The following is a 27,379-nucleotide window of genomic DNA, read 5'->3' as shown; positions in this document are numbered from 1 at the left end:
TGACGTAAATTAATATTCATTTGCAAATGAGGTGGGTATGCCTATTGGGCGAACATCACGTACCTAAATTAATATTCATGAGCCGGACCTTCACCATAGTAGGATTGGTACTTTGACTAAGGAGGAGGGGGAGCTCCTGGAGCTACCCGAGTGCGAGTGGTACAATCTCTGAGTCTGCCGTGAGGAGGGGAGATGGATGCGAGGCCACTGTCTACCGGCTTTGGTAGGCTACTGAAAATTTTAGCCCTACCAATTGGCTTAGCATTTAGAATGGCAACGATTTATTTAGGGGGGAAAATGTATAAGATGATTTTTTTAAATATTGAATTAATGCTGTATGAATGATCACCTTGTTCATTGTAAGCAGTGAGTGAGATGGAGGCCGGTGGAGATGAAGAGGGAGAGGCTCTGGAACAGAGCGCCGAGGTGAGAGATGATGCATGCATGAAAGAATAAACCTTCACTGCATTCAGATCGCATTAGAATAACGCAATTTATTGGGGGGGGGGGGGGGGGGAGGCAGTTCAAGATGCGACTGTGTGAGTTAACCGGCATTTTCATTTATTCGGAGGTTGACACCCCATCTGACAGCGTCTCAGCATCTTTTGTATTTTATCACATGATAGTTTTACTAGATCATTTAGGTGATTACCTGAAATTAAAGATTAACATTGATAGCCTATACTTCCACTATGGTCTCAGAAACATCACGCCTGAAAGAGACTATTGTTTCCCTATATTTCTTATTACTGAATAAAAGTCAAGTTCTAGTATAGTTCTGCAAATATTGTGTCAAGGCAAAGCAACACAGTTTAGATGCATTTGCAATGTAAAAAACAAGGAGAAGAATAAAAGTACTTGATTTTATAGGTCTAAAGAAATTAAATGAATGGTTGTCAGCATACGACTTGTCTTCATTAGGCATAACATATTTTAAGTTTGCTTGAGAGCAGGCCCTAAGACAAGCATGTTAGTTTTGGGACTCATAAAGATCCAGAATGACAGACTGATAGATACTGTATGCAGAATAATCTAGCATACATACTCTTACAGCATGCATACCCTTATATCTACAGAATAAGAAAATGGCAGAGGGCAATGATCACCTTAAACGGAATAAAGTTTTTGTCATATTAATTTACATTTTTGTGTAAATTTGTTTAAAAGTGGCAACTTTAGTGGCATTATGGCAAGTTTGACATCATCTATGCCAAACACTATTGTTTTTGTTTTACATGTCATGATGTGACCGATCGCAAATCGGATTACACCACTTTCTTTATGATAATTCTTTGTACTTTGTAGAGCTTGGCAATATAATTCACATTTAGCAGATGCTTTTATCCAAAGCAAGTTACAGTGCACTTATTACAGGGACAAGCCCCCTGGAGCAACCTGGAGTTAAGTGCCTTGCTCAAGGACACAATGGTGGTGGCTGTGGGAATTGAACCAGCAACCTTCTGATTATAAGTTATGTGCTTTAGCCCACTACGCCACCACTACTAATTCACCGTTCACTCTCAGAATAAACAGAAGCTTGGCCATTCTGCCTAACCTCTTCTTTGTAGTTTCACAGAAGAAAGAAACTAATACAGGGTTAGAAAGACATTAGGGATAGTAAGTGATGACCATTTTTATTTTTGGATGAACTGTTCCTTTAAGAGAACCACTATACTGCTGGTTCTGTCATTTGCAGGTTGGAATGCAAATATGAAATGTTAAATGTTGTTTTCAGTACATTTGTTATAACACAAATCAGTCTGAAATCAGTGCCATTAAGTTTCTGTTGGTGATTACACTTCCTTTAAAATGTGTGATTTGCCGCATCTTCCCAACTTTTACCTACCCTTTTTGTCAATGCCTGTTTTGTTCTTTAGTGCCAGAGACTCACTGCAGAAAGAGATTATGCTGAAAGGCAACTCAAGCACATTAAACGAGGTAAGTTCAACAGAATTCTGACTGTGGTGAAAATGGTAAGTTGCCTTCTGCTATTTTAAAGATTTCTGTTGTTGAGAGATGAATGTCAGTCATAATCATGGAAAGAAAGGATCATAATTCCAATGTGCAGAGTAGATTGTGTTTGTATGTGTGGAGTGAACCATAAACACTTGGATGTCATTAGTGGTACTGCATCAAATTCTCCAATTTTGTGATCTTTTGTGTAGACCAGAGGTAACTAATTAGTGGCCCGCAGCTCACATCCAGATTCAGGACTGAGTCTTCCAGGCCTGTGAATCATTTCTCATAAAGGCCTACTGGACAAAGCAGCAGTCTTATAGAGACTATTTTGACTATATAGGATTTATTATTTCTTACTTTTACAAGGAAGGTTATCATGGCTGCCAACTTGAAAGTTTACAGTAAATATTAATTAATTAGCTTTTTTAAATTCATGTCCATACAACATACTGGCTCCTGAAACATTGTAAGTTATGATTGTTCAGACCTTAAAGTTAGTTAGTGAGTTACTTCAAGTGACAGTATTTCAACAATCATAGTTTCCTGAACAATTTTCTTTGAATCTTCTGATTTATTCTTATTTTCTTTAAAGTCTGTGAGTAAAATTTTGAGTTGGTGTCCATCAAACTTAACCCCATGAACTAAGCACGTTACTTTTTACACATAGACGAAGTGGTGAAGATGACCTCACTTGGCTCATCCCACTAAACTGATGTTTGGTTTTGTCTTATCTCATTTACTGTCACCTCACCCTCACCCATATCATCGTGACATTACCTGGGGGCTCTTCTGAACGATCCATTATTCCTAGGTGTGAACAAGTATTTCAGTCTCCATGGCTACTGGGAGCCAACCATAGAGATGCATTAGTGTTAAGGTGACCTTACTGCTTCCACTTTAAGGAAACCCAACCGCAGGTACTTATTTGTTAGCACCCTGACAACACGGCTGCCAGGCTTAGGAACAGAATCAGGTGAGAAAATGTTGATTCTGCTCTGCAAGAGCAAAAATAGTGCTGCCTTTTACAAGTGTATATGACCTTTTAGGATGGACTAGCACAGTCAGGATTCAATTGATGCAATTTGAATAATGTGTTTTTGCACAGTGGAATATTTTTTTAGAATGAGAACTCATTCAACTCAACATTCAATGTTTATATATATATATATATATATATATATATATATATATATATATATATATATATATATATATATAGACATATATACATTTCTTTGGAAAAGCATGTTTTTGTGCTGTAAGAAAAGTTCACTCAGAATCTCTCTGCAGCAGTGCAATTAAATGTGTTTTTTTTTTTTTGTGTTTCCTATTTGTGATTCAACGTGTTCTTACTTTTGTACAGTCATTATGTTTCCCAGTGAACTTATATGCAGATGCAAGTTTTTTTAATGGAATATGAATGAAAGTGCTGAAGTAGTGTAATGGAGATATACTTCATCCTAAATTCTCTCTTGGTGTGTAACGTTAAGTGATAAAGTATTGTGGGATTTGGCATTCTACATAAACACAGTATTTCAAACAACCATATTATGTTCTAGATTGATTTCACCTTATTTCTGAAGTGTAAAAAGATCCTTGCTGCTTTTAGGTTATGTGTGCAGTTCTTTTTATTGGTGTCCTGGAATTGTCAGATATTCCCAAGGGAGGCAATGTAGACCACACTGCATTCAGCTCTCATGCATTCAGTCTTGTTATTTCACTAAATTATTAAAAATGTCCAATTATGAATAATTTATCCTTAGAAAATGAATAGAAGCCTTTCAGCCTTCTATTGTAGTTTATATAAAACACCTAATGTACTTCCATATTATTTCTGAAATGAAAGTCACTGTTTTTAAGCTCATTTAGATTTCATATTTTGTAATTTCATCATGAATTGCTCAAAAAAACATATTAATTTACAGAAATTCAAAAAAAAAAAAAAAGAAAATCATGATATTTCACATTTACTTTGTCAATTATTGATATTTTCAGGAATTGACTTTTGCAATCCTGTGTTTTGTTTTTGTTTGATTGGCAATGCATTATTTAATAACCACACTATATGGCACACAATTGGCTTATTTTCTTGCTGTGGCTAACATGACACAGCAAATGTCACTGTAGTTTGGCCTAGTTGCTGGCATACAGGACAATAGTCTTGTGCTGGTTGCACATGATTGGTTGGTGTTCTGTTTGATGATTGGCTGCTGCAGGGGAACTGCTGTTGAGTATCTGGGAGGTACCCGATCTGTGTCTGGCAAAGCAGCTGTCTCCCACCTCCTCTTTGGGATGCCTGAGTGAGCTTCATTAAAAATACCCTCTGCACTTATGCAAATTAAAACACAGACAGTGTATTAAGTTGTCAGCCCCATTACTTATCTTATTTATTCTTATGCTTTACATATATTTAGGTTTGCATTTAGAAAGACATTTTTATATGTTGATGAAATGCACTGCAGAAAATTATTTTTAATCAGTATTTCCATTTTGAATCATGTTTTCCAGTAAAAATACATCCTTTAAACAAGACACATTTACTTGAGAAGCAAAGTTGTCATAAGACAATAAGACTTGTTTTCATAAATATCCTGAATTAAAATAATTTTTCTTACAACATTGTAAAATAGCTTTTTCTTGTTTAAGCATAAACCTTGCTAAATTGTTATATTTATGCTAAAAAATAAAATAAAAAACAAACAAGCAAAAAAGTCAGCAATGGGTTAAGAAATATGGATTTAATTCAATATATATATTCTCTGAAAATTTTTAATATCTAATGCAAGCTTTCTTCTCAAGTAAATGTATCTTGAAGGGATGCTTAGATATTTCTGCTGGAAAACAAGACAAAAATACTGATTAAAAATATTTTTTGCATTGGGAAAGCTACCTTTTTCTGCTGTTTGCATTACACAATGTCGTCTAAAGATTCTCCTTTGGTTTGGAGTAGATTATTGGTTGCAAGCACAGGCACAATTAGAAACAGAGTTGAAACCAAAATTGCCGGGCGATTAAACGTGAACCGTTAAGATTTATTAAAAGAGCTTAATCACTGTGATCAAAATTGGGATGGAAGTGCTGTAGACTAATACTAGCTTTAAACTGTGTTAAAGTGGCAGACAAAATATTTGTTTGAAACAGCTGTTTCCTGACTGCGCAGGATGCTACAACATTACTTTAAGCTTTTGTTGCTGTTCGACTGATTCTGCAGAGCCATATTTTACTCATGCAGCATTAAGCACAGCGTACTTGCTGACCCAGAATCTGCACACAGAAGAAAGCCCAGAAACAGCCCTATCCCCGGTCACTCATTACAAGCCAAATGAGTTGAGCAGATGAGATAGGACTGATCTGCATAGGCAAGAGGGAGCCACGCCCCTTTTATTGGCCTGCTTTATTTTCATAGTTAGCATGTGCAATTTTGCACGCCCTGACTCATCACTTGACAGTTTGTGAATAACGCTGTCTTGCTTAGCTTAGAGCAATCGGTCATTTTGCTTTCATTTTAACTCTCACATTTACAAAGGCTAGTTGTGGTTACAGTATTTATTACTTGGTGTGTATGATATGCTTGAAGAATGGTAAACAGTATGGATAATAGGACTGAACATGACAATAGATGCAATGCTATACACTGAACCACATACAGTAAAAGTTTATTTTTTATCATAGATTGTGTGCACTATAATAACTTTAATTTATAACATTAACAAACAATCAGCCATTAATTAAAAAGGCTATACAACACATTTCTGTATTACTGTATATATCAGTCCATGGGCCCCCTGCAGTATTTTGGACCCCCATTAAAGGTCGAAGATCCAAAAAGAGAGCTCTGATAGCTGATGAGTGCTGGTGAACTTCTTTTCAGTATATTGACACCTCCCTGTCAGGTCATTCTCTTATTGGTTTTGGTGCAGAGCAGCCCACTGCCGCAGAGCTGTCCACCCTGAATATCTAATAGGAAATTAAGAATATAGGGTATCTTAAACCTGCTGCATTTGAATTATCAGTGGCATAATGCATTTTTGTCATTTTTTATGGTGTAAAATCCCAATTTTGATCATGCTCAGATTTGATTAAATAAATTCTAACATTAACCTCCTCAAGAAGGTCAAGGAGACTTTAGCTAACAGGTTTAGCATCTGCAGTGTCAAATATGTCATCTTTTGAGGTGATAGCAGAATCTCTTTCCTTGAATAAAGGTTTATAGTGGGGTCATGCATTCACAATGTCCTGCTTTCCATTCTCACAATGTGCAGTATGTTGCCCCATAAAAATAAAATAGGGATGAATATTTATTCCAGGAAGAGGCTTCAGGGCAGGCTGATGATGTACTCCACTGTGACTGCATGCTGAGAGGTGCATCATTCCTGCATAATTCAACAGCCTTTCATGGAGAAGTGCATAATATAAACTTCCTCCCTTGCTCATTTCCAAGAAAAGCAGAATTACAAATGATTTATTTACCAATATTTTATAGGGATAGTTGGCCCAAAATGAAAATTATGTCATTATTTACCCACCCTCATGTTGTTTTAAACCCGTATTACTTTCTTTCTTAGGCAGAATGATACTCTCAATCACCTTTATCTTTCATTGTATGAGATATATATATATATATATATATATGTATATATATAAAGATGCAATGAAAGTGAATGGTGACTTAGACTAAAATACTGCCAAAGTCTTTTGTTTTCTGTGAATGAAAGATAGTCAGACAGAGTAAATGAGGGTGAGTAAATTATGACAGAATTTTCATTTTTGGGTGAACGTTCCCTTTAAGGCCCGTTACATACTGTACATAGATACCCTTGACCTCTTAAAGGGTGTATAAGTTGTATTTGATTGAGCAATAATTAATTTGATTTTATCACTCCATAGAACACCCTGCTGCTTTTAATGTGTATTATTGCCAAATTAATTTTTATTTCCTAAATAAAATTTAGTGCTTATAGATGCAGCTTGTGATGCATGTTTTCTTTGGAAATCGTTCAGCACACTCAGTCTAAGTGACTTGTTTAGGAGGTACTTTGATGTGAGTAGCTCTGGCATTGCAATGACATCCAGTCCTTTATTTGAGAGACCAGTGTGGTGTCTAGAGTTACCGTGCCAGTGCTTTGAAACAACAATGCATGAATGGTACCAAAATTTGGGAAACGGCCCACATTGTGAACATGTAACAGATAACTCTATGAAACAAAAATCTGACTCTCATCTAAATCTATTTTACTTTTTACATATTATATAGCTGTAATTGTTATAATCTTTATTTTATATTCTGTTAAATAATTTAGTCATGCATTTTCCAGGTATATCCTCATCTCTGCTTAGCTTTTTGTGAAGATTTAAAACCTGCTGGATCATACAGTATTATTTCTTTTTTTTTTTTTTTTTTAAATACATGCTATACACTAATCTAAACAGCAACGTTTGCAAATATTTCCTGTACATCTCAAGTTGACAGAACCCCTCAGTGAACTCTGTGGGAGTTATTGTAATGTTCAGGACAAGAAATACTATAAAGAATATAGAGGGAAAATATGATTATACTCCCACTATTATTGCCATGAGCATGTTATTATACAGTATACTTTATACGCCTCAATGCTTGAAACTTTTGTCTCTTACATAAAGGTCTGAAGATTTGAGTAGAGGACTAAAACAAAGTTCTTGCGAGAAGACTGGGCGATAAAAATGACCTTGTGTGAAATTATCTTCTCATTAATGTATTTTATGTAGTTTCCCAAATGGTGATCGAGGAGGTGAACGTATTGCAGACCCAGCTTGAGATTGAGAAATCTTGCCGGGAAAATGCAGAGGCTCTGGCAACCAAGGTACTTTCCCACTCTTAAGATATGCCTCTTGTACCAGAAAAACTCATTATTCATTAATATTTGTTCACGTCTTGCAGCTGTTAATTTAATTTTTCATCAAGCAATGTAAACGTTAAAATTTCCGGAGACAGAATGGTTTCAATTGCTAAACATTATTTAATTGTTGTGTATTTTTTCAAGGTAGTTATACAGATGTTATATGTTGTGTTAATATTATTTTCTCATGTTTTGCTCTGTCTTAGTTGAACTGTGAGAACAGGAAGCTGAAGTATTTGAGTCTGTCATCACGACCCTGTCTGGACGAGCTGCTGCCCAGTATTTCTGATTGCATTTCCCTGGAAGAGGAGACCGACCAACAAGATCACAGCCCTGACCCCTTTTCTCAGTACAAACAGCAGGTCAAAGGTAAATTCCACAACATCTTATCTTTAGCATAGATCCCCTTGTTTGATGATCAATTGTCAACTCCCTTGTGCAATTACAATTTCCCTTGCAAAAGATTATTTTATTGTCGTCATCAACTTGGAACCACAGAGGCACGTCCACTGCAACACCTCTGATTTTTTCCACAGATCTCCAAGAAACAGTGAGTTCTTTGCTGGAGGAAAAAAAGCAGTTGGCTTGTCAGCTTCAAGAGCAGCAGAGACAGATAGAAGAGTTGACAGCACTTGTGAGTTGCAATGCAACTCTTTTTACTTTTTGACAGAGTGTAAAAAAAAAAAAAAACGAGTTCAAACAAGCTTTGCAGCTGTAGATGGGGGCCTGGACTACAAAGTGTCTTGCAGTATTTTAACCTGTTTGTCAATAATGAATGAGTTGTAATGAAGCCTTAGTATCCTGCGACATTGCTGATCCTAAAAGAATATCCAAGTGACAATGGCTAATTGAGTTCCTTTGCTGATAGTTTAACAAAAGCTCATATAATATGTGCCACATGCTCATTTATAGACTGAAAAGGAGCAGGCCGAGATGAAGGAGCTTCATAAAACCATCGAGCAGCAAAGCAAGACCATTAAGAGGTTCAACAGGGGTGAGTATGGAGTTTATGAATGCAGACTCTTCCATTCAAATGCATAAGCATGATGACATCCTGTCAAATGGCCTGCAGAGCATCTGTGCATCTGCCTCATAGGAAGATTAATGTTCCTCTCCAACCAACTCACTACCGGCCTCCAGTCAAAGTCCCTGATTAAATTATCTGTATAAGATGCACCACAGGAAATCCAGATGAGGGTGATGCACTTTGCTTTGACCTCCTCCCAGCTAGCATTTGCTAATTTGTGTTGTTACTCTGACTGTAGAATATTGGAAACAGCATTACTTAGGACAGGTCACATACAGCATTTACTAAAGCTGAACTGTTAGGCTGAGCATGTTCCTAACATAGAGGGTTTAAAATGTTCTTTAGAAAATGGAATGTGATTGGAGGAGCCATGTTATAAAATAGGCAATTACGTTTAGTGTGTCAAGTCAACTGTTCATAGGTGATGATAACATGCACGTGATGACATTATGTGTCTCCTTAGTATCTATGATGGCCACTCATGAGTATGAACACATGAAGGAGCAGCTGGATTTGGAGCAGAGTCTCAGGCAGAAAGCAGAGACCTATGCACATGAGGTACAGCAATATCTTGCAAGTTAATTTACTAGATTAATAAACAGGTTAAAAATTAGATCTCCACTCTGTCAGACTGTGCTCTTGTATAGTATCTGTGTCAAAATGATCATCTCAAAATTAACTTTCTTAATGCATGCTCCTGGTCTTATTGAGATGGATTCATTGGTGAACACTAAATCAAATATTTTGGTATTAAAAGACACATGTAAGATCTATTTTGGAAGATTATATACGTAATCTTAAATCAAATTCTAATGTTCTTCTTCTGAAATGTTTTACTTTTCTGATTATGTCACTTAGGCCACACAGGCTATTGAATAATGTTAAAGGGGTAGTTTACCCCCAAAATTAAAATTCTCTCATCATTTACTCACATTCATGATATCCTGGTTGTGTATGACTTTCTTTCTTCACCAGAACACATTTAAAGGAAAATAGTAAAATATTTCAGCTCAGTAGGTCCTAAAAATGCAAGTGGATGGTGATTCGAATTTTGAAGCTCCAAAAATCACAAATAGTCAGCATAAACGTCATCCATAGACTCCAGCGGTCAAATTAATGACTTCTAAAGCAATATGATTGCTTTATGTGCGAAAAAAGATCAGTTTTTAAGTACTTTTGAACTATAATCCATCACATCGTGTAAGCTTCACAAGAGAGTAGAGATCACGCGGTCTCTCGTGTGACGTATTCGTGTTGCCATGTTACGGACGTAATCTTACGTTCTCCTCTCGGTTGAGACATCCAGGATAAGCACACAAACGCACCATTGTGAGTAGAGAAACAAATACAAATACTATCTAAACCAAAACCAATGAAGCTTCTGTACAGCATTCCCCCTACTCAGTTGTAAACAGCGCTGCTCTCAGTTCTCACATGTTTCACTCGCCATACCGCTGCTGACCAGAAGTGATGATTTAGAGTTAAAAAAGTACTTAAATATTTATCTTTTTCGCACCAAAAGTGATCGTGTCACTTTAGAAGATATTAATTTAACCACTGGAGTTGTATGGATGACGTTTATGCCGACTGTCTGTGATTTTTGGAGCTTCAAAAGTCGAATCTCCATTCATGTACATTTTAAGGACTTACTGAGCTAAGACATTTTCCTAATTTCCTTCAAATGTGTTCTGGTGAAGAAAGTCATACACACTTGGGATATCATGAGGATGAGTAAATGATGAGAAATGTTTCATTTTTGGGTGAACTATTCTTGACAAGTAACCAACTTTAACAAATAACCAACTACCTTTTTAGGCAATTATTTTAGCAAACTCAGGTGTGACTTCATTCTAGTATGGAATGTCCACTTTTCATGATACAATCAATTCCTTTCTCATTGAATAGCATGTGTTGCTCTGAAACACATCACATTACAGAAGCAAAGTGCATGGCAAACAGGAATTCATGTTGACTTCAAAAGATTTTAATTTACAGGTGCATCTCAATAAATTAGAATGTCGTGGAAAAGTTCATTTATTTCAGTAATTCAACTCAAATTGTGAAACTCATGTATTAAATAAATTCAATGCACACAGACTGAAGTAGTTTAAGTCTTTGGTTCTTTTAATTGTGAGGATTTTGGCTCACATTTAACAAAAACCCACCAATTCACTATCTCAAAAAATTAGAATACATCATAAGACCAATAAAAAAAAAAAAAAAACATTTTTAGTGAATTGTTGGCCTTCTGGAAAGTATGTTCATTTACTGTATATGTACTCAATACTTTGTAGGGGCTCCTTTTGCTTTAATTACTGCCTCAATTCGGCGTGGCATGGAGGTGATCAGTTTGTGGCACTGCTGAGGTGGTATGGAAGCCCAGATTTCTTTGACAGTGGCCTTCAGCTCATCTGCATTTTTTGGTCTCTTGTTTCTCAATTTCCTCTTGACAATACCCCATAGATTCTCTCTGGGGTTCAGGTCTGGTGAGTTTGCTGGCCAGTCAAGCGCACCAACACCATGGTCATTTAACCAACTTTTGGTGCTTTTGGCAGTGTGGGCAGGTGCCAAATCCTGCTGGAAAATGAAATCAGCATCTTTAAAAAGCTGGTCAGCAGAAGGAAGGATGAAGTGCTCCAAAATTTCTTGGTAAACGGGTGCAGTGACTTTGGTTTTCAAAAAACACAATGGACCAACACCAGCAGATGACATTGCACCCCAAATCATCACAGACAGTGGAAACTTAACACTGGACTTCAAGCAACTTGGGCTATGAGCTTCTCCACCCTTCCTCCAGACTCTAGGACCTTGGTTTCCAAATGAAATACAAAACTTGCTCTCATCTGAAAAGAGGACTTTGGACCACTGGGCAACAGTCCAGTTCTTCTTCTCCTTAGCCCAGGTAAGACGCCTCTGACGTTGTCTGTGGTTCAGGAGTGGCTTAACAAGAGGAATACGACAACTGTAGCCAAATTCCTTGACACGTCTGTGTGTGGTGGCTCTTGATGCCTTGACCCCAGCCTCAGTCCATTCCTTGTGAAGTTCACCCAAATTCTTGAATCGATTTTGCTTGACAATCCTCATAAGGCTGCGGTTCTCTCGGTTGGTTGTGCATCTTTTTCTTCCACACTTTTTCCTTCCACTCAACTTTCTGTTAACATGCTTGGATACAGCACTCTGTGAACAGCCAGCTTCTTTGGCGATGAATGTTTGTGGCTTACCCTCCTTGTGAAGGGTGTCAATGATTGTCTTCTGGACAACTGTCAGATCAGCAGTCTTCCCCATGATTGTGTAGCTTAGTGAACCAAACTAAGAGACCATTTTGAAGGCTCAGGAAACCTTTGCAGGTGTTTTGAGTTGATTAGCTGATTGGCATGTCACCATATTCTAATTTTTTGAGATAGTGAATTGGTGGGTTTTTGTTAAATGTGAGCCAAAATCATCACAATTAAAAGAACCAAAGACTTAAACTACTTCAGTCTGTGTGCATTGAATTTATTTAATACACGAGTTTCACAATTTGAGTTGAATTACTGAAATAAATGAACTTTTCCACGACATTCTAATTTATTGAGATGCACCTGTATGTATTTGTAAGTGGCATTTATAATGCGTGGTTACCTCAAAATCCAATCCAATCCAAAGGCAAAAACAATTGTATTGACTGATGACTGAAGTCTATGAACTCTCCATCATTGCTATAGTAGTCTGTTTTCTAATCCTTGGCAACTGGAGAAGGAAAACCAGCTGAAAATGGAAGTGATCATCTCATGTTCATTTTCTCCTGTAGATGCATGTAAAGCAAAAAGAAGCCAACAGACAGAGCACGATTCTAATGCACCAGACAGATCCCAGCATTCAGCTGCTCAAAGCATTAGAAGATGTGGCCAATGTGACCAAAACATTAGAAGAAGAGAGAATCCAACACCAGGAGAAGGTAGGCAGCCTCAGAGTCTTCAAAAAAATAAGCTATTTGAATATTATATCAGCAAACAAGAGGTTAGATTCAGGTTTTATAGCTCATTTCACAAAAATATTAACAGTGAAACTGTAATCCCATGGACGCAATAAGGTTTATTGGTAATACTGGATTACATGATAGGATTAGACAATGGTATTGAATAGAATTGACTAAACCTCTTTTCAGAGACTTAAATATTCTAAGCAATATTAGATATGTTGAGCTGTGGTGTAAACAACACAATCTCTCATTGGTCTCCTTTGCAAAGTCTGTTCTAAATGTGCAACATCAGCAGTTACATGAAATACTTCTCAAACCACATTTAATGACAAAGGATGGGGCTGTGAGGTTGTCAAAACAACCACAACTATATTAAACCAACTACAATTCCTATGCTTCAGAGGAGACATCTGGAGGCTTGACAGCTCTGTTAATAACATCGGGAATCATTCTGTAGCTGTCAGTCATATATTAGCTGTGACTGCAACAAAGAACTCCCACATCATCAGATACATTTTTTACATGATTGTAACCACAGGGCATTCTCAGTGTTTGTGGTCTTCACATCTGAACTCTGCTGACCAGATAGGATGAGCATCAGTTGTGATCAATATTCTGTTCATATAGTGGCAAAATGTTGAGGTTGACCAGCCAATTTCAGCATCATTAGTAAAACTGCTTTTGGCGGCGCTTGGAATTGAGTGTTGCTGAATTGGTAGGACTGATGCGTCATCAGTCAATAAACAGTCATGAGTGACAAACAATTGAAATATAGTTAGCATGGATACTGACTTCAGACGTCATGTAATCAGTATACGGTATGCTATAATTTTTAATGATAGCTGTATTCATTTTTAACCGAACGGGACTTTTTTAATGTCAATATAATGAAGATCCAAACATAAGTTCGGAAGAAGTTTGTTCATCTAGGCCTGCTAATCATATCCCAAGGATTAGTGGTTGCTTCTCTTGCACTGGTGACAATTCTTCTAGCATCCCATCACCTCAAAGCTCAAGCCCAGACCTGTGCTCGAGTCCCTCTGTTATGGACAGTACACCAGATAAGTTTACCTAACTACACTCCAGGACTATATGAACCAGTGAACCCGTTAATTAAGAATTTATTTAATATGCCTCAATGTGCTAACATATACTATACAACTAAGTTGCTTGAAGGTGCCTCGAATATCCTATTGAGTGTTCAGGAATGACAGATTTCCATATGAGTAAATCATTTAAATAGAACAGTGTGATAATAATTTTCACTGGTATTTATGGGTTTTTAACCTTTGTCTGCAGTTAAAGGCTCTGGAGGCTGAACTGGATGAATGTGCTTTGCATAAGCAGTTAGTTCAGCTACAGAGGCAACTAGAGGTATTAGATGAGGTAAAGAGAGAGACAGAGGGAAGACTGCAAGAGGAAGAAAAGAAAAACAGCATTTTGAAAAAGAAAGGTAAGCCCATGCAGTGCGGGACAGTTTCGTTCAAAGCTTATATTAGATAAGCATGTTACACTACAAAGGGTAGCAAGATCATGATATTCCTGTTCAACCGTATGGACACTAACAAAAGACGTGTTATTGCAAACCATTAGTATAATTTTTTTTTTATACTAATTTTCTACACATGTGCCAGATGGATATTTTTGGCCATTGTACAGCATCTCTGTTTTTTCAACCTTCCCATGCTATGTCACCATGTTAAAAAGTGACATGTAGCTCAGCATATCAATGTTATTGTTTTATATTTTTATATTTTTTAAACAATTGACCAATCAGATCATTCTGGGGCGGTACTTGAGAGTTAAAGGAACAGTTAAAGGAATGTTAAGTTAATGTTAAAGTTAAGCTCATTCGACAGCATTTGTGGCATAATGTTGATTACAACAAAAAATAATTTTGACACATCCTTCCTTTTCTTTAAAAAAAGCAAAAATCAAGGTTACAGTGTGGCACTTACAATGGAAGTGATTGGGGACAATTAAAGTGAATGTGGCCAATTTGGAGGGTTTAAAACCAGAAATGTGAAGCTTACAATTTAATAAAAGCACTTACATTACTTCTATTAAAACTCATGTGTTATTTGAGCTGTAAAATTGTTTAAATCGTAATTTTTACAGTCGTTTTAGGATTTTAGGTTTTGTTGACATGCATATTGTTTACGTCTTGTGGCTAAACTTTTGAAACTGTGAGTATTTTAATACAAAAGAATTGGCCCCCATTTACTTCCAGTGTAAGTGCCACACTGTGACCCATATTTTTGCTTTTTTAAAGAAAAGGAGGGACGAGTCAAAATAACATTTTGTGGTAGTCAATATTATGCTTAAAATGCTGTCAATTGAGCTTAACTTGTATTGAACCCGGAACATTCCTTTAACCTAAAAATGAAGATTCTGTTATTTACTCCATGCAGTGTAGATTTTCAGTGAATAACGACTTAGATTCATGTCTGTATCTCATATAAATTTACCGTATGGCGTTAGAAGGCTTGGATGTTAGTGCACACACATATGGAGTGCTTTTATGGTTGTCTTATGGTGTTTTAGGTCCTTTTTTTGGAGCTTGACAGACAAAGTCTGAATGGTCATTGTATTGAAAAAAGCTGCATGAAGATTTTAAAAAAATTCTCCTTTTGTCCTAAATGGAATAAATAACAGCGTAAGGGTTTAAAACAGCATAAATATGAGTAAATGATGACAAAATAAAACATTTTAATTTTAATTGCAACCTTTAATGCACCTATATAAACTTATAGAACCTATAGAACTTGCTCTACTGTATTCTAGACTCCTTCAGATAATACAGTATGCCATAGGCTGGTATAAACTTGTGAATGAATCCCTGTAACTGTAAGACTTTAGACACAAACCGCAGTGAGCCACATAACATCCTCGCATCCTCTTGTCATTTGTTACAGTTAAAGAGCTGGAAGAGGGGAGGCAGAGCTGTGGTTCAGCATCAAGCCCCTCCCCTGGGACGGCTCCTCCCCCTGCCCCTCTTCCTCAACCGCCTCCACCTCCCCCACCCCCTCCTCCTCCTCCTCCACCACCTCCTCCCTCCCGCTGCAACCCCCTCAGGTAACGCTCCACTTTACTGCACAAAACTATGCTGTCCTCAGCCTTAAATACAGCCATATGTTAAAGGGCTTTGTCTTCTTTTCCATTTAAAAACTGAGATTGGTCTGTATCCCAGTAGTTATTTCAAAATCAAAGCATCTCTACATCTGTCACTCCTCTAATTACATCTCTCTCTCTGTAGCTCTCTAATTGCAATTATGAGGAAATCTTCAAAGGGAGGTAAAGGATCACCGAAACTAGAGCAAGCCCCAGGTGACTTTCCCTTTTCTGTACAGTGAGAACAGTGCATTTTATTCTGCCCTGTGTTGACCATACTTGACAAATACAATATCACCTCGGTGCAGCAAATGAAGCAGTGGATGATGTCAAAGTAAAAGCTGTCAATGAAATGATGGAGAGAATTAAACACGGGGTAGTTCTCAGGCCTGTGAAGGGTCAGGACACTAAGGTGAGTTAAATGCAGTGTTTTTTTAACCTGTACCCGTCTTTTGCAATATTCAGACTCACCCCACATGATGTTTATTTGGAATTTGAATATGTAGGATGGGAAAAGGAATTTACTGAATTGCAATTCAAAGAAATTCAACAGTCACACAACAGATGAATTTCATTAGTCCAGCACAAGTGGCAAAACATTATCATTATTATTTTTGACTTATTATGCCTCTTTATTCCCTAATATGTAGAATACAACTTCTTAGACACTGACTGGACTTCACAAAACATCCTTGACATTTGATAACTTTGCAGATAACTTGAAATGTTTGGCTGCATTTTGAAAACTTTGGGTCACCCCGACCTATAAAAGTTATTATTATTATTATTATTATTTAACATAAAATATAAATAAATTAAATACATAAATCGATATGTGGCATTGCAAAGTGAACATTAAATAATGATTTTGGAAATATCCTATATTTTTGTGTGAATAATAACATGTTTACAGGTAGTTCTTACTGAAAAATAAAATGTTTTATTAAAAACAAAACTTACAGCAGTTTTATGAATTACTGTACATTTCATTCCATTTTGATTCTACTTCCTTAAATTCAAGTTTAAATTTCACTTCTTCATCCTGTCTATTTCCTTAAAGGATTAGTTCACCCAAAAATGAAAATTATCTCATCATTTACTCACCCTCATTCCATCTCTTTCTTTTTTCTGTTGAACACAAACCAAGATTGGACTGTAGGTCCATTAAAAGCAAGTAAATTGGTGCCAAACTTTTGAAGCTCCAAAATACACATAAACACAGCATAAAAGTAATCCATAAGACTCTAGTGGTTAAATTCATATCTTCTGAAGGGATATGATACGTGTGGGTGAGAAACAGTTCAATTTAAGTCCTTTTTTATTATCACTCTCGACTTTCACTTTTACTTTCACACTTTTCTTTTGTTTTTGGTGATTTGCATTCTTTGTGCATATCGCCACCTACTGGAAGGAGAATTTATGGTAAAAATGGATTTAAATATTGATCTGTTTCTCACCCACAACTATCATATCACTTCATAAGATATGGATTTAACCACTGGAGTCATATGGATTAATTTTATGCTCTGTTTATGTGCATTTTGGAGCTTCAAAATGTGGCACCCATTCACTTGCATTGTATGGACCTACAGAGCTGAAATATTCTTCTAAAAATGTTTGTTTGCGTTCTGCAGAAGAAAGAAAGTCATACACATCTGGGATGACATGAGGGTGTGTAAATGATGAGAGAATTTTCATTCCTGGGTAAACTATCCCTTTAAATTCAGGAACTTAATTTGTAACCTAAAAGGCATTCTGAATTTAATTCTATCTGAATTCATCCTAGACCTGTACAACTCTCAAGTTTCTTGGTTATTGATATGTTATGTACCTTGTGTACACTGGTTTATGGTTTGTAATGTTTACTCTGTTCTGTACTGTCACCTGCTATCATTGCAGAGATTTGCCACAAAGGTATGCTTTCTCAGTTTTTTTTTTTTTTTCAAATGACACACATTTTAAAAACAATGTTTGAATATAATTCACATCAGATCATGATTCCATAAGCCCTAGTGTTAAGCTGCTCATATTGCTCAGTTAGAATAAAAGGAAATCTTGTGTTTTACAACTAAGCATCATTTTGTTGATACAGAAACCCTCTAGAAATGGCTTACAGCATTTGATCATCCTCCCTGAAGAATGGTCAGGTCATTAAAGCATTTTGCACATAGACAGTGCATAGGGACAGAGGGAATCCATCCTGTTTAAGTTATTGATGAGCCAAAGCCACCATGATTATTCTGTAGTTCAAAGGGGCTGTATAATTTCAGATCAATAGCTTTCCCCTATAGTCATGATTTTAGAAACTGCCTGCTTCTCATTACGCTGTATATATATAATATACTTTGTTTTTCTCTTTCAGATATTACTCGTCTAAAATGTAGATGAATAAACGAAAAAAAAAAAGTTTATATTATAGTTGTTATAGTATCCTATTAAATCTGCCATAAAGGCATGATTTCATGTATGGATGGCCTATATCAGTTAATATTTTGTCAATATGATATCTTGGTATTAATTGATCTTATAATGCAACTTGTTCCTTTTTCACAGCAGCCGAGCCCAGCAGCAGAGGAAAAGCAGCAAGAGAGTGCAATGGAAGAGCTAAAAGGCATTCTGGTATGTTTTCTGAATAAAAACTGCATGTCATTCAATCAATATCTACCCATGTGTGGTGTGATACTCACTTATTAGGTCAGACATTGCCACCAGTAGTGTTTGCTATCTCACAGATCTGAGAAATTTATGCCATCATCTGTTTGTGCACTAAAATAATAATGTGATGAGCATGGTTTTCATTAGTGGTTGTAAAAATAAACATGTGTACAGCTAAATGGGACTGCCCATAGGAGAGAAAAATTCTAATTGAGATCTCTTTATTATCTCACTTGTTTCTCCTTGACTCAAATCTAGACTTCTACTTAATACTCTCTTTCTCGGATTTTTCTCCTGAGAAAAAAACCCCATTAATATCACATTTCCTCTAGAGTTTTCAAAGAGATCTCAAAAAGCTGACAAAAAGTCAGATATTTCAAAAAACTCAATGAGCTATGATATCAACATTCATTTTACAGCACTAGTCTTAATAGATGTCAACAATTTTATCTATTTCTTAATATTTTGATTTCATTTAAAGGGGTAGTTCACTCAAAAAATTAAAATTCTCTTATCATTTACTCACCCTTATGATATCCCAGGTGTATATGAATTTCATTCTTCACCAGAACTCATTTGAAGAAAATTAGAAATATTTCTTAGCTCAGAAGGTCCTTAAAATGCAAGTGGATGGTGATCCGACATTTGAAGCTCCAAAAATCACAGACAGTCAGTATAAATGTCATCCGTACGATGGTTAAATTAATGTCTTCTAAAGTGACACGATAGATTTTGGTGCGAAAAATATCAATATTTAAGTACTTTATTAACGGTCAGCAATGGTATGCGCGTGTGACGTAGTCGTGTTGGAACATGAGACACGAGAACTGAGGCATGTGTGACACACGTAAGAGCAGTGCTGTTTACAAATTAGTAGGAGGAACGCTGTACAGTTCTGTATTTATCTGTTTCTTTACTCCCAATGTTGCATTTGTGTGCTTATCCAGGATGTCTCAATTAGGAGGAGAACGTGAGATTATGTCCGGAACATGGCAACACAAATATTTCACATACTTAAATATTGATCTTTTTTCACACCAAAAGCAATCATATCACTTTAGAAGACATTCATTTAACCTCTGGAGTCGTATCGATGACATTTATGCTGACTATCTGTGATTTTTTGAGCTTCAAAAGTCATATCACCATCCACTTACATTTTAAGAACCTACTGAGCTAAGATATTTTTCTGTTTTTCTTCAAATGTGTTCTGGTGAAGAAAGAAAGTCATACACACCTGGATAACATGATGATGAGCAAATAAAGAAAGAATTTTAATTTTGGGGTGAATTAACCCTTTAAAGCAGCACTATGTAAATTTTTGCTCTCTAGCGACATCTGTGGTTGAAACTTAAATTGTTAGCAATTTGCGAAAGGACATTTTACGTCAGTCGTGTTTCAGCACTGCTCTTCTGCACGGAAGAATCTCACGATTTCAGCTTACCTGGACATCGCCTGTGTTTGATCCTGACTGGGAGATACCCAGAGCCAGAGTCATAACGTGCTATTTTCATGTTGATATTATGTTATACGATTAAACATTTAAAACTGAAATATTACTTGCTTTGATGAAGATAAAAAACACTTATTTATATATTTTGAATTAATTAATTTTACCAGTATAGCGCTTTCTGACAGTATACTCAAAGCACTTTTACATTGATAACAAACCACCACCAGTTACCAGCATATTTTAATATGATTATTCAAGTGTTTCATACTGTATACTATTAATGTTTGTAATGTACTACACTTATCAATTTAAGAGGTGAAAATCGTGATATGACTGATATGAGTGCAATGGAAGACTTTATTATTTTATATTATATTGTACAGTCTCAGTTGATAAGGCAAGTGAACAGTAATACTATGACAGTACGTTTATGCAATGCACACAATAAAACCTTAAGCTAAAAACATAAAACAAGGATTCAGTAATGATGGGGATAAAACATATTTTATTAAACATGAAAATAATATGCTTAAATATGCAATATAACAATTACAGGAAGTCAATTTGAGAAGTCATTCATATTAGTAAACATGTTATAGTAACTTCACCAGACAATGTAGATACATTGCGATCGGTTAACACATGAGTAATGTTCGATTCATAAAAGCATGACAACCAATATAAGCTTCAACAACCCTACCAGAAAACATATCCAAGCATTATAGCAGGTAAACAACTTTGCCAAACGGATAACAGATAAACATCCATCCAGACTGTAGCGATGCTGTCCTGAACTGTGTGAGTTTGACTGACTAATCTGAACAGCGTACCTCCCCGAACCAGAACACGTGACAGCCGGTACTTCTTTTCTGTGTTTACGGACATGACGTAATGACGCAAGGATGAATGACATAAGCCAGCAATTTCATGCCAAATCCGACCCTACAGCTCAAAATACAAATAATTTTTATAGGCTTAATGTAGTGTATCGGGGTAAGGTAAGGACATTGTTTTGAACACTGATTGTTTATGTACTCAATAATGGCAATTTGTTCATTTTTAACCAAAAACTCTTACGTAGTGCAGTTTTTAGAAATTCATAAGAAATATTTTAATTTGAGAAAATGTTCCTCTAGGAAGTAAAAGGAAAACAATTTGTTCTCTTTCTGACTCTGCAGGAGACAGTAAAGAAAAGTCCCAGTCGTGGATTCCAGGAAACAGTCCATGCTAAAAAAGACAGTGAACTGGAAGTGATTCTGAGGAGGAGACGCAAACAGGCCTGTGATCGGGACACAGAAGGTAAGACAAATACTATGCTTACACTGTTCTTTTGAAAGTATTTTTTTGGCTATGTTCAGAGAAGCATGCTACCTTACTACCTGTGCTATTGCTGCAGTGGACTGAATGTATACAGGACTGTGCACAATATGTGAATTGTCTGTATGCATGAAATTCCTGTATAATGTGCTGTATCAGCAGTGCTTACTGCTAGTTCAACTTTCCATTTTCTGAAAGAGTTTGAACTGGAAATATACCAGCTGTTATTTTTTAACATCTCTTTTTTTTTATTCATAATTTGATCAGATCAATATAGCATACTACTGTTGTAACCCTAGAATGCATATGTAACTTTACCCCCATTCAGTGCAAATGGGGGTTGAAAAAGGCCCAGGTGAAATCAAGGTGCTTATTCTTTATAAAACTACTTATTTAGAAAAAATTAACTGTAATAATAATTTTATTTATAATTTACATTTTAAAATGTTTTTTAAATATTTTATTCAGTTCTGAAGAGTTTCACACACATTGAAAATGAAGTAGGACTTTTGGGTGACAATGTAAAAAAGGCTGTTTTACAGAAATATTCGCAATTTCCATGTTTGGTGGTAAAATATGAAGTCTCGACAACCTACCAACAAATACACATGCATATAAGTACAATAGACTAGGTTAAAAACAAATGTTTACAAAAAAGTTATGAACTTGAAAAAAGGCAGCCTTATGTACTCTATATTTCTGTATGACATATATAATTTATATATAACTCTATGTAGCTATATTTGTTGTTTGGAGCAGTGAGGCGTACTGAAAAAAAAAAAAACACATTATGAATTGGTTCTGGAGCTATTATCATTGTGCCCTTATTGTAAACTAGGCATCTAACCTGCATTTTTGCTCCATGAAGACTGTCCTTGTAATGGGTGTAATATCATGCTCTTTGTATAAAAACAGTAGCTAAATGACAACTTGCTATACTTGTATATGACACATAAATATGAACACGTGCATGGCATTTAATATATATTTAATTACATAACAAACTGAATATTGAAAACAATCAATGTACCACAAGTGGACCGTAATACCAGTGTTAGATGCATTGAACACCACAGTAAACTAAACACATATGGGTTATGTAGGATAAGGGTATTAAAATTATAGTCAAAAATTATACGCCCAGGACATTTTTGACCCACATACACTACCGGTCAAATGTTTTGTAACACTTAAAAATTTTATTTTTTTTCACATTTTAGAATAATAGTAAAGTCGTCAAAACTCTGGAATAACATAAATGGAACTATGGGAATTATGTTGTGACTAAACAAAATCCAAAATAAATCAAAACTGTGTTATATTTTAGCATCATCAAAGTAGTCACCCTTTGCCTAGAATTTGCAGACATTTTCTCAACCAACTTCTTGAGGTATCACCCTGGGATGCTTTTTAAACAGTATTGAAGGAGTTCCCATCTATACTGGGCGCTTATTGGCTGCTTTTCTTTATTATTTGGTCCAAGTCATCAATTTCAAAAACTTTGTTTTATTTTTATTTTTGTTTATTACATTTTAGTTTAATAATGAAATTTTTTAATATGGTGGCACAATTATATTTTTGTCTACAAAACTAATTTCAAACATTTAAGCATACGCCTTCAGATCAAAAGATTTTTAAGATCATGAGAAACATTTCAGTCAAGTGTTTCAAAAGATTTGACTGGTAGTGTATGCGTTATAGGGTTAAACATTTATCATGGAATAATACCTACTGTTTTTTTTTTGTTTGTTTTTTTTAAACAGAAGGCAATATACAATGTATAATGTGCAGTATTCAGTAACTATGTAATAAGCTAGTATTCTATTCCAAACATAGCCACTTATTTGTAAAGTGAAAGGTAGTAAATTAAGTTGCAAAAGATGAAGTTATAAAGTTATGAAGTTATAAAATGGACTAAAGTTTTAGGCCACATCCACACTATTAAGTTTTTGTTTGAAAATGCATTGATTTTGCTATGTTTGCACCTCTTATCCACACTGGAAAGGCGTTTTCCTCCATCGAAAATAGTGATTTTCAGAATCACTTTCTAGTACTGCATGCTTTGGAAAAGGATGTCATTAGAAAACTGAAATTTGTCTTTTCAAACAAAAAATTATTAATGTATATGTGCCCTAGGTTTTAACATATCTATTTCCAAAACAAATTGTTTAGTAGGACATGTACAGCTAGTGCAAAAGTTCCAGAGAGAAATTAATAGTGCATGATGTCTTGTGCCAATAATCATGTGCATTTATCTGTTGCTTTGCAGATGATGGGCAGCTGAGCAAAGTCTCCTCATCAAACAGCCTGAACGGTCGGCACAGTTCTGACTCAGGCAAAGACACAGAAGGGCCGGGCAGCAGCTCTCTCTCAGGCAGTGAGCGCGGATCGAGAACCAGCTCAGACTCTGGCCGAGAGCCAGCTGTGACCCAACAAAGCTCTGATTCTGGCACTGAGTCCAAAGGAGCCAGTCAGGCAGACAATGCCTGCAGATCTCTTTTTGAGAAAGAGTCTTCTGAGCCTGTCACCAACGGATGCTGTTCAGGGTAAGGTTACAATCACGTAACTTGTTTGTTCAGCAGAGATATATCAATTAAGAGATTGATCAAAGTGTAGTAAAACTAAAGAATTTATTGCCAAACACACTATGTATTTTTTTCCAAACACCACTCCATATGGCTTTCTTAGCTTTTTTCGAGAATCCAAGATGACATACAACATTCATATATACAGACACTTAAGATACTTGAAAATGTACTATTGTCTTAGCATTAGAGTATAAAATATTAAACCAACTGATATTTATTATAAAGAAAGATAGCACATGCACAGTTTTTAAGTAAAACATTTGACAAAAAGAAGTTAGTGTGGTTTTAATTTAATTTCAATGAAGCAAGCAGTATTTGGACACTTTATGGTTGTCAAATGTTCTCTGCTAGGACACCCGTGTAAACTTCAGGGGAAATTGACTTCATAAATCCACAAAAAATCACTTTGTGTCTATTTAGTTAAAGGGATAGTTCACCCAAAAATTAAAATTCTCTTAGCATTCACTCACCCTCATGCCATCTCAGATATGTATGTATTTTCTTTTTTCAGTACAACACAAACAAAGATTTTTAGAAGAATATTTCAGCTCTGTAGGTCCATACAATGTAAGTGAATGGTGATCAGACCTTTGTAGCTCCAAAAAATTACTTAAAGGAAAAAGTAATCCATATGACTCTTAAATTATTATCTCAAAAGCGATATAATAGGTGTGTGTAAGAAACAGAGCAATATTTAAGTCCCTTTTTTACTCTAAATTTCCACTTTAACTTTCACTTTCAGATGAGAAAATGAAACTAAACAAGCACCACATGTGACTTTCAGGTGTGAAAGTGAAAATGGAGATTAGAGTAAAAAAAGGACTTAAATATTGATTGATTAAGTCTGTTTCTAACCCACACCTATTATATCACTTCTGAAGATATGGATTTAACCACTGGAGTCTACTGGATTGCATCTTTGTTTCCTTTATGTGATTTTCGGAGCTGCAAAGGTCTGATCACCATTCACTTGCATTGTATGGACCAACAGAGCTGAGATATTCTTCTAAAAATCTTTGTTTGTGTTCTGCTGAAGAAAGAAAGTCATACACATCTGAGATGGCATGAGGGTGAGTAAATGATGAGAGAATTTTCATTTTTGGGTGAACTATTCCTTTAATAGAAATTTTATATATATATAATCTTATTACTTTTTTAGTCAAAATGTAGTGTCATTCATTACATTTTAAATTATTGTAATCAGATTACAGTTACTGACTTTCATTTAAGGTAATTCATTTTAAGTAAATTACTTGGGTTACAGATAATTGTAAAATAATGTTATTTATGTACAGTATAATACATTTAAAATATACATTAATATGCTCATGTGTACGTATATTAACGTTTCTTTGACAGTTTAAGGGTGTGTGACAATGAAAGTATCTTAGAAGTAAATAGTAATTTCATCACATTTCCATGAAGTAATCAGTAAAGTAATCTTATTACTTATTAGTTTGTGGTGGATTACTTTTTTGAGTAACTTACCCACCACTGAATTTATGTTTTCAAATACTTTTTTGGGCCACTGTAAGTGTTATGGTGTGTGGTCATTTATTTAATACAATTATATGTACTTATATATTCAGTGAAGTAAAGGATGGAGATCCAGAGAAGTGGGCAGGGCCCAATGGGACTGGCCATACAGCTGCAAGTGATGACCTGCATACCACTATCAGCTCCTCTGCACAAAGCTCCAATGCAGCAAACGGTAGCACAGATGCCGAGTGTTAACAGAGGCCCTGCAAGCACAGCTGCTTTATTTGCACAAAACCATGCTTTCTAAATGTATTTATTCCAAATGAAAACAAATCAGTTCATATTTTACAGTAAATTAAAACAAACAGATGATTTCATCATTTGCAAATTGGTTTTTGAAAACCTAAGTTAATTAACAATGACACATTTAAAACAGATGAGCAAGTGAAATCAGAAAACATTGCAACATCATACCAGACGACAGGTTTTTTTTTTTTCTTTCACTGTAAATATACTGTATCTGCCTTTTGCTCCTTTACAAGTAACAGGGTGTTTACATATTTGAGACTGTCATGCCATACACTTTTCTACTTTGCAAATTCATTCTACATGATAGTTGCTGTGATTTTGGATTCATCTTGGATTCATATTTTTAACAACTGAGTCACATTTCCTTAAAAATGCAAGTAAGGAAACTTTAACACAATGCAGCAAAACAATCCTGCAATCACTGCACTTCACATTATGGCGCCTTTGCTGTTATAAACTAGGGTCTTTGATTCAGTGTCAGTACAATCCAAATTCATCTAAAAATGTAATTATAAGCCATGCGAGTGTTTCTGCTTATCAAGGATATACCATAAAGAGGAACAATGGTGGTCTGTTCTACCTCTTAAGACACACTCACCTCTTGAGGATTTCAAATTAAATGAATATGCCATCAGATAATGGAGGGTTAACCACCTATGTCTTCCATTTGTTTCCAAACTTTGCACTGCATGAATGCACTAAGAGAGCATTTTGGCATTTCTTAATCAGAATTGTGCTCACTATTTAGCAATTCCATTGCATTATTATCAGCAAATTGTAATATTGTGCAGGATGAGGCTGCCTTTAATAACAGCAAATAATTGCCTTGTGACTCCTCTTGACACTATTAAGTGGATCATGTTAATGTTATGGTAATGTGGGTAATATTAATGATACAGTAGGGTTCTGGCCTTCTCAATTGTCTTGTTTTTGTGGCTGTTGTATCGTCAGCTTTAGTACAGCACACTGGTTTGGTTTGATATCAAGCTGAAGTGTGACAGATCAGCTTTTGAACAACTGCAATCAAATTTGACATGGCCAATAACTGTAAATGCTGAATGAATTGTGGTTGGAATTATGCATCATGTGTCAGAAAATCTCAAATCGGAAATGTTTTATGATAAATTCGTATCATCTTGACACTTTCATCACAAAAGATTTATTTCAAACCCACTGGAAAACAACCCACGTTTATGTGACACATTCATATTCTTTTTTAATATAGGAGACATGTTGATGAACTTAAAATCGCTCCTTCATTTCTCACCTCCTCTGGAATGTGTTTTGGCCTTAATGTATGCTCCGTTTCTTCCTTCTCAGCCTTATTGGAGTGTAGGCTTGATTTTGTATGATGAATCTGAGAGGTGACTGATCTGACTTGTGATCTTGAAATGAGTGTGTTTTGAACCTTAAAACTGAGTGTACCTGTTTTTATTTGAATTTAAATAAACCTCCCTCTTCAACATACCTTTTAAACTCAACTGAACAAATAAACGTATAAACTCTCCCTGTGTTGAAATATTTGTTTCCTTGTTTATGTCAGCACACCACTTCCCACAATACATTCATGTGCACATTATTGAACCTGCATTTAACAGTGTACATTGTTACCTTAGTTAAACAACATACTCAAAACTTGCTTAA

At 35.7% G+C, this 27,379-nt stretch overlaps 1 protein-coding gene across 2 annotated transcripts; it reads left to right on the top strand.

Moving 5' to 3' along the window:
• Positions 1 to 173: 173 nt before the first annotated feature.
• shtn3 (shootin 3) lies at positions 174 to 27,242 on the top strand. Of its 2 annotated transcripts, none has more exons than XM_051658294.1 (17): positions 174 to 223; positions 368 to 426; positions 1,878 to 1,938; positions 7,705 to 7,799; positions 8,042 to 8,204; positions 8,372 to 8,469; positions 8,748 to 8,829; positions 9,326 to 9,420; positions 12,653 to 12,799; positions 14,123 to 14,276; positions 15,739 to 15,898; positions 16,080 to 16,150; positions 16,243 to 16,346; positions 18,488 to 18,553; positions 21,221 to 21,341; positions 23,629 to 23,905; positions 25,537 to 27,242. In XM_051658294.1, the coding sequence occupies exons 1-17, from the start codon at positions 193 to 195 to the stop codon at positions 25,679 to 25,681; spliced, it is 1,929 nt and encodes a 642-aa protein (XP_051514254.1). In that variant the 5' UTR covers positions 174 to 192; the 3' UTR covers positions 25,682 to 27,242. The 2 variants fall into 2 exon arrangements, with proteins under 2 accessions (XP_051514254.1, XP_051514253.1); XM_051658293.1 differs by having other exon boundaries at positions 187 to 223; positions 365 to 426.
• The last annotated feature ends 137 nt before the right edge of the window (positions 27,243 to 27,379 follow it).

This window comes from Myxocyprinus asiaticus, chromosome 27 (assembly GCF_019703515.2).
Source record: "Myxocyprinus asiaticus isolate MX2 ecotype Aquarium Trade chromosome 27, UBuf_Myxa_2, whole genome shotgun sequence".
NCBI lineage: Eukaryota > Metazoa > Chordata > Actinopteri > Cypriniformes > Catostomidae > Myxocyprinus > Myxocyprinus asiaticus.
The sequence above is the reverse complement of the archived record's forward strand: the minus strand, read 5'-3'. Positions and strand labels throughout refer to the sequence as shown.

Coding starts and splice junctions, on each gene's coding strand:
- shtn3 (XM_051658293.1), top strand. CDS start 193: ATGGATGCGAGGCCACTGTCTACCGGCTTTG. Junction 8,470..8,747: donor TAGAAGAGTTGACAGCACTT/GTGAGTTGCAAT, acceptor GCTCATTTATAG/ACTGAAAAGGAGCAGGCCGA. Junction 14,277..15,738: donor CAGCATTTTGAAAAAGAAAG/GTAAGCCCATGC, acceptor CATTTGTTACAG/TTAAAGAGCTGGAAGAGGGG.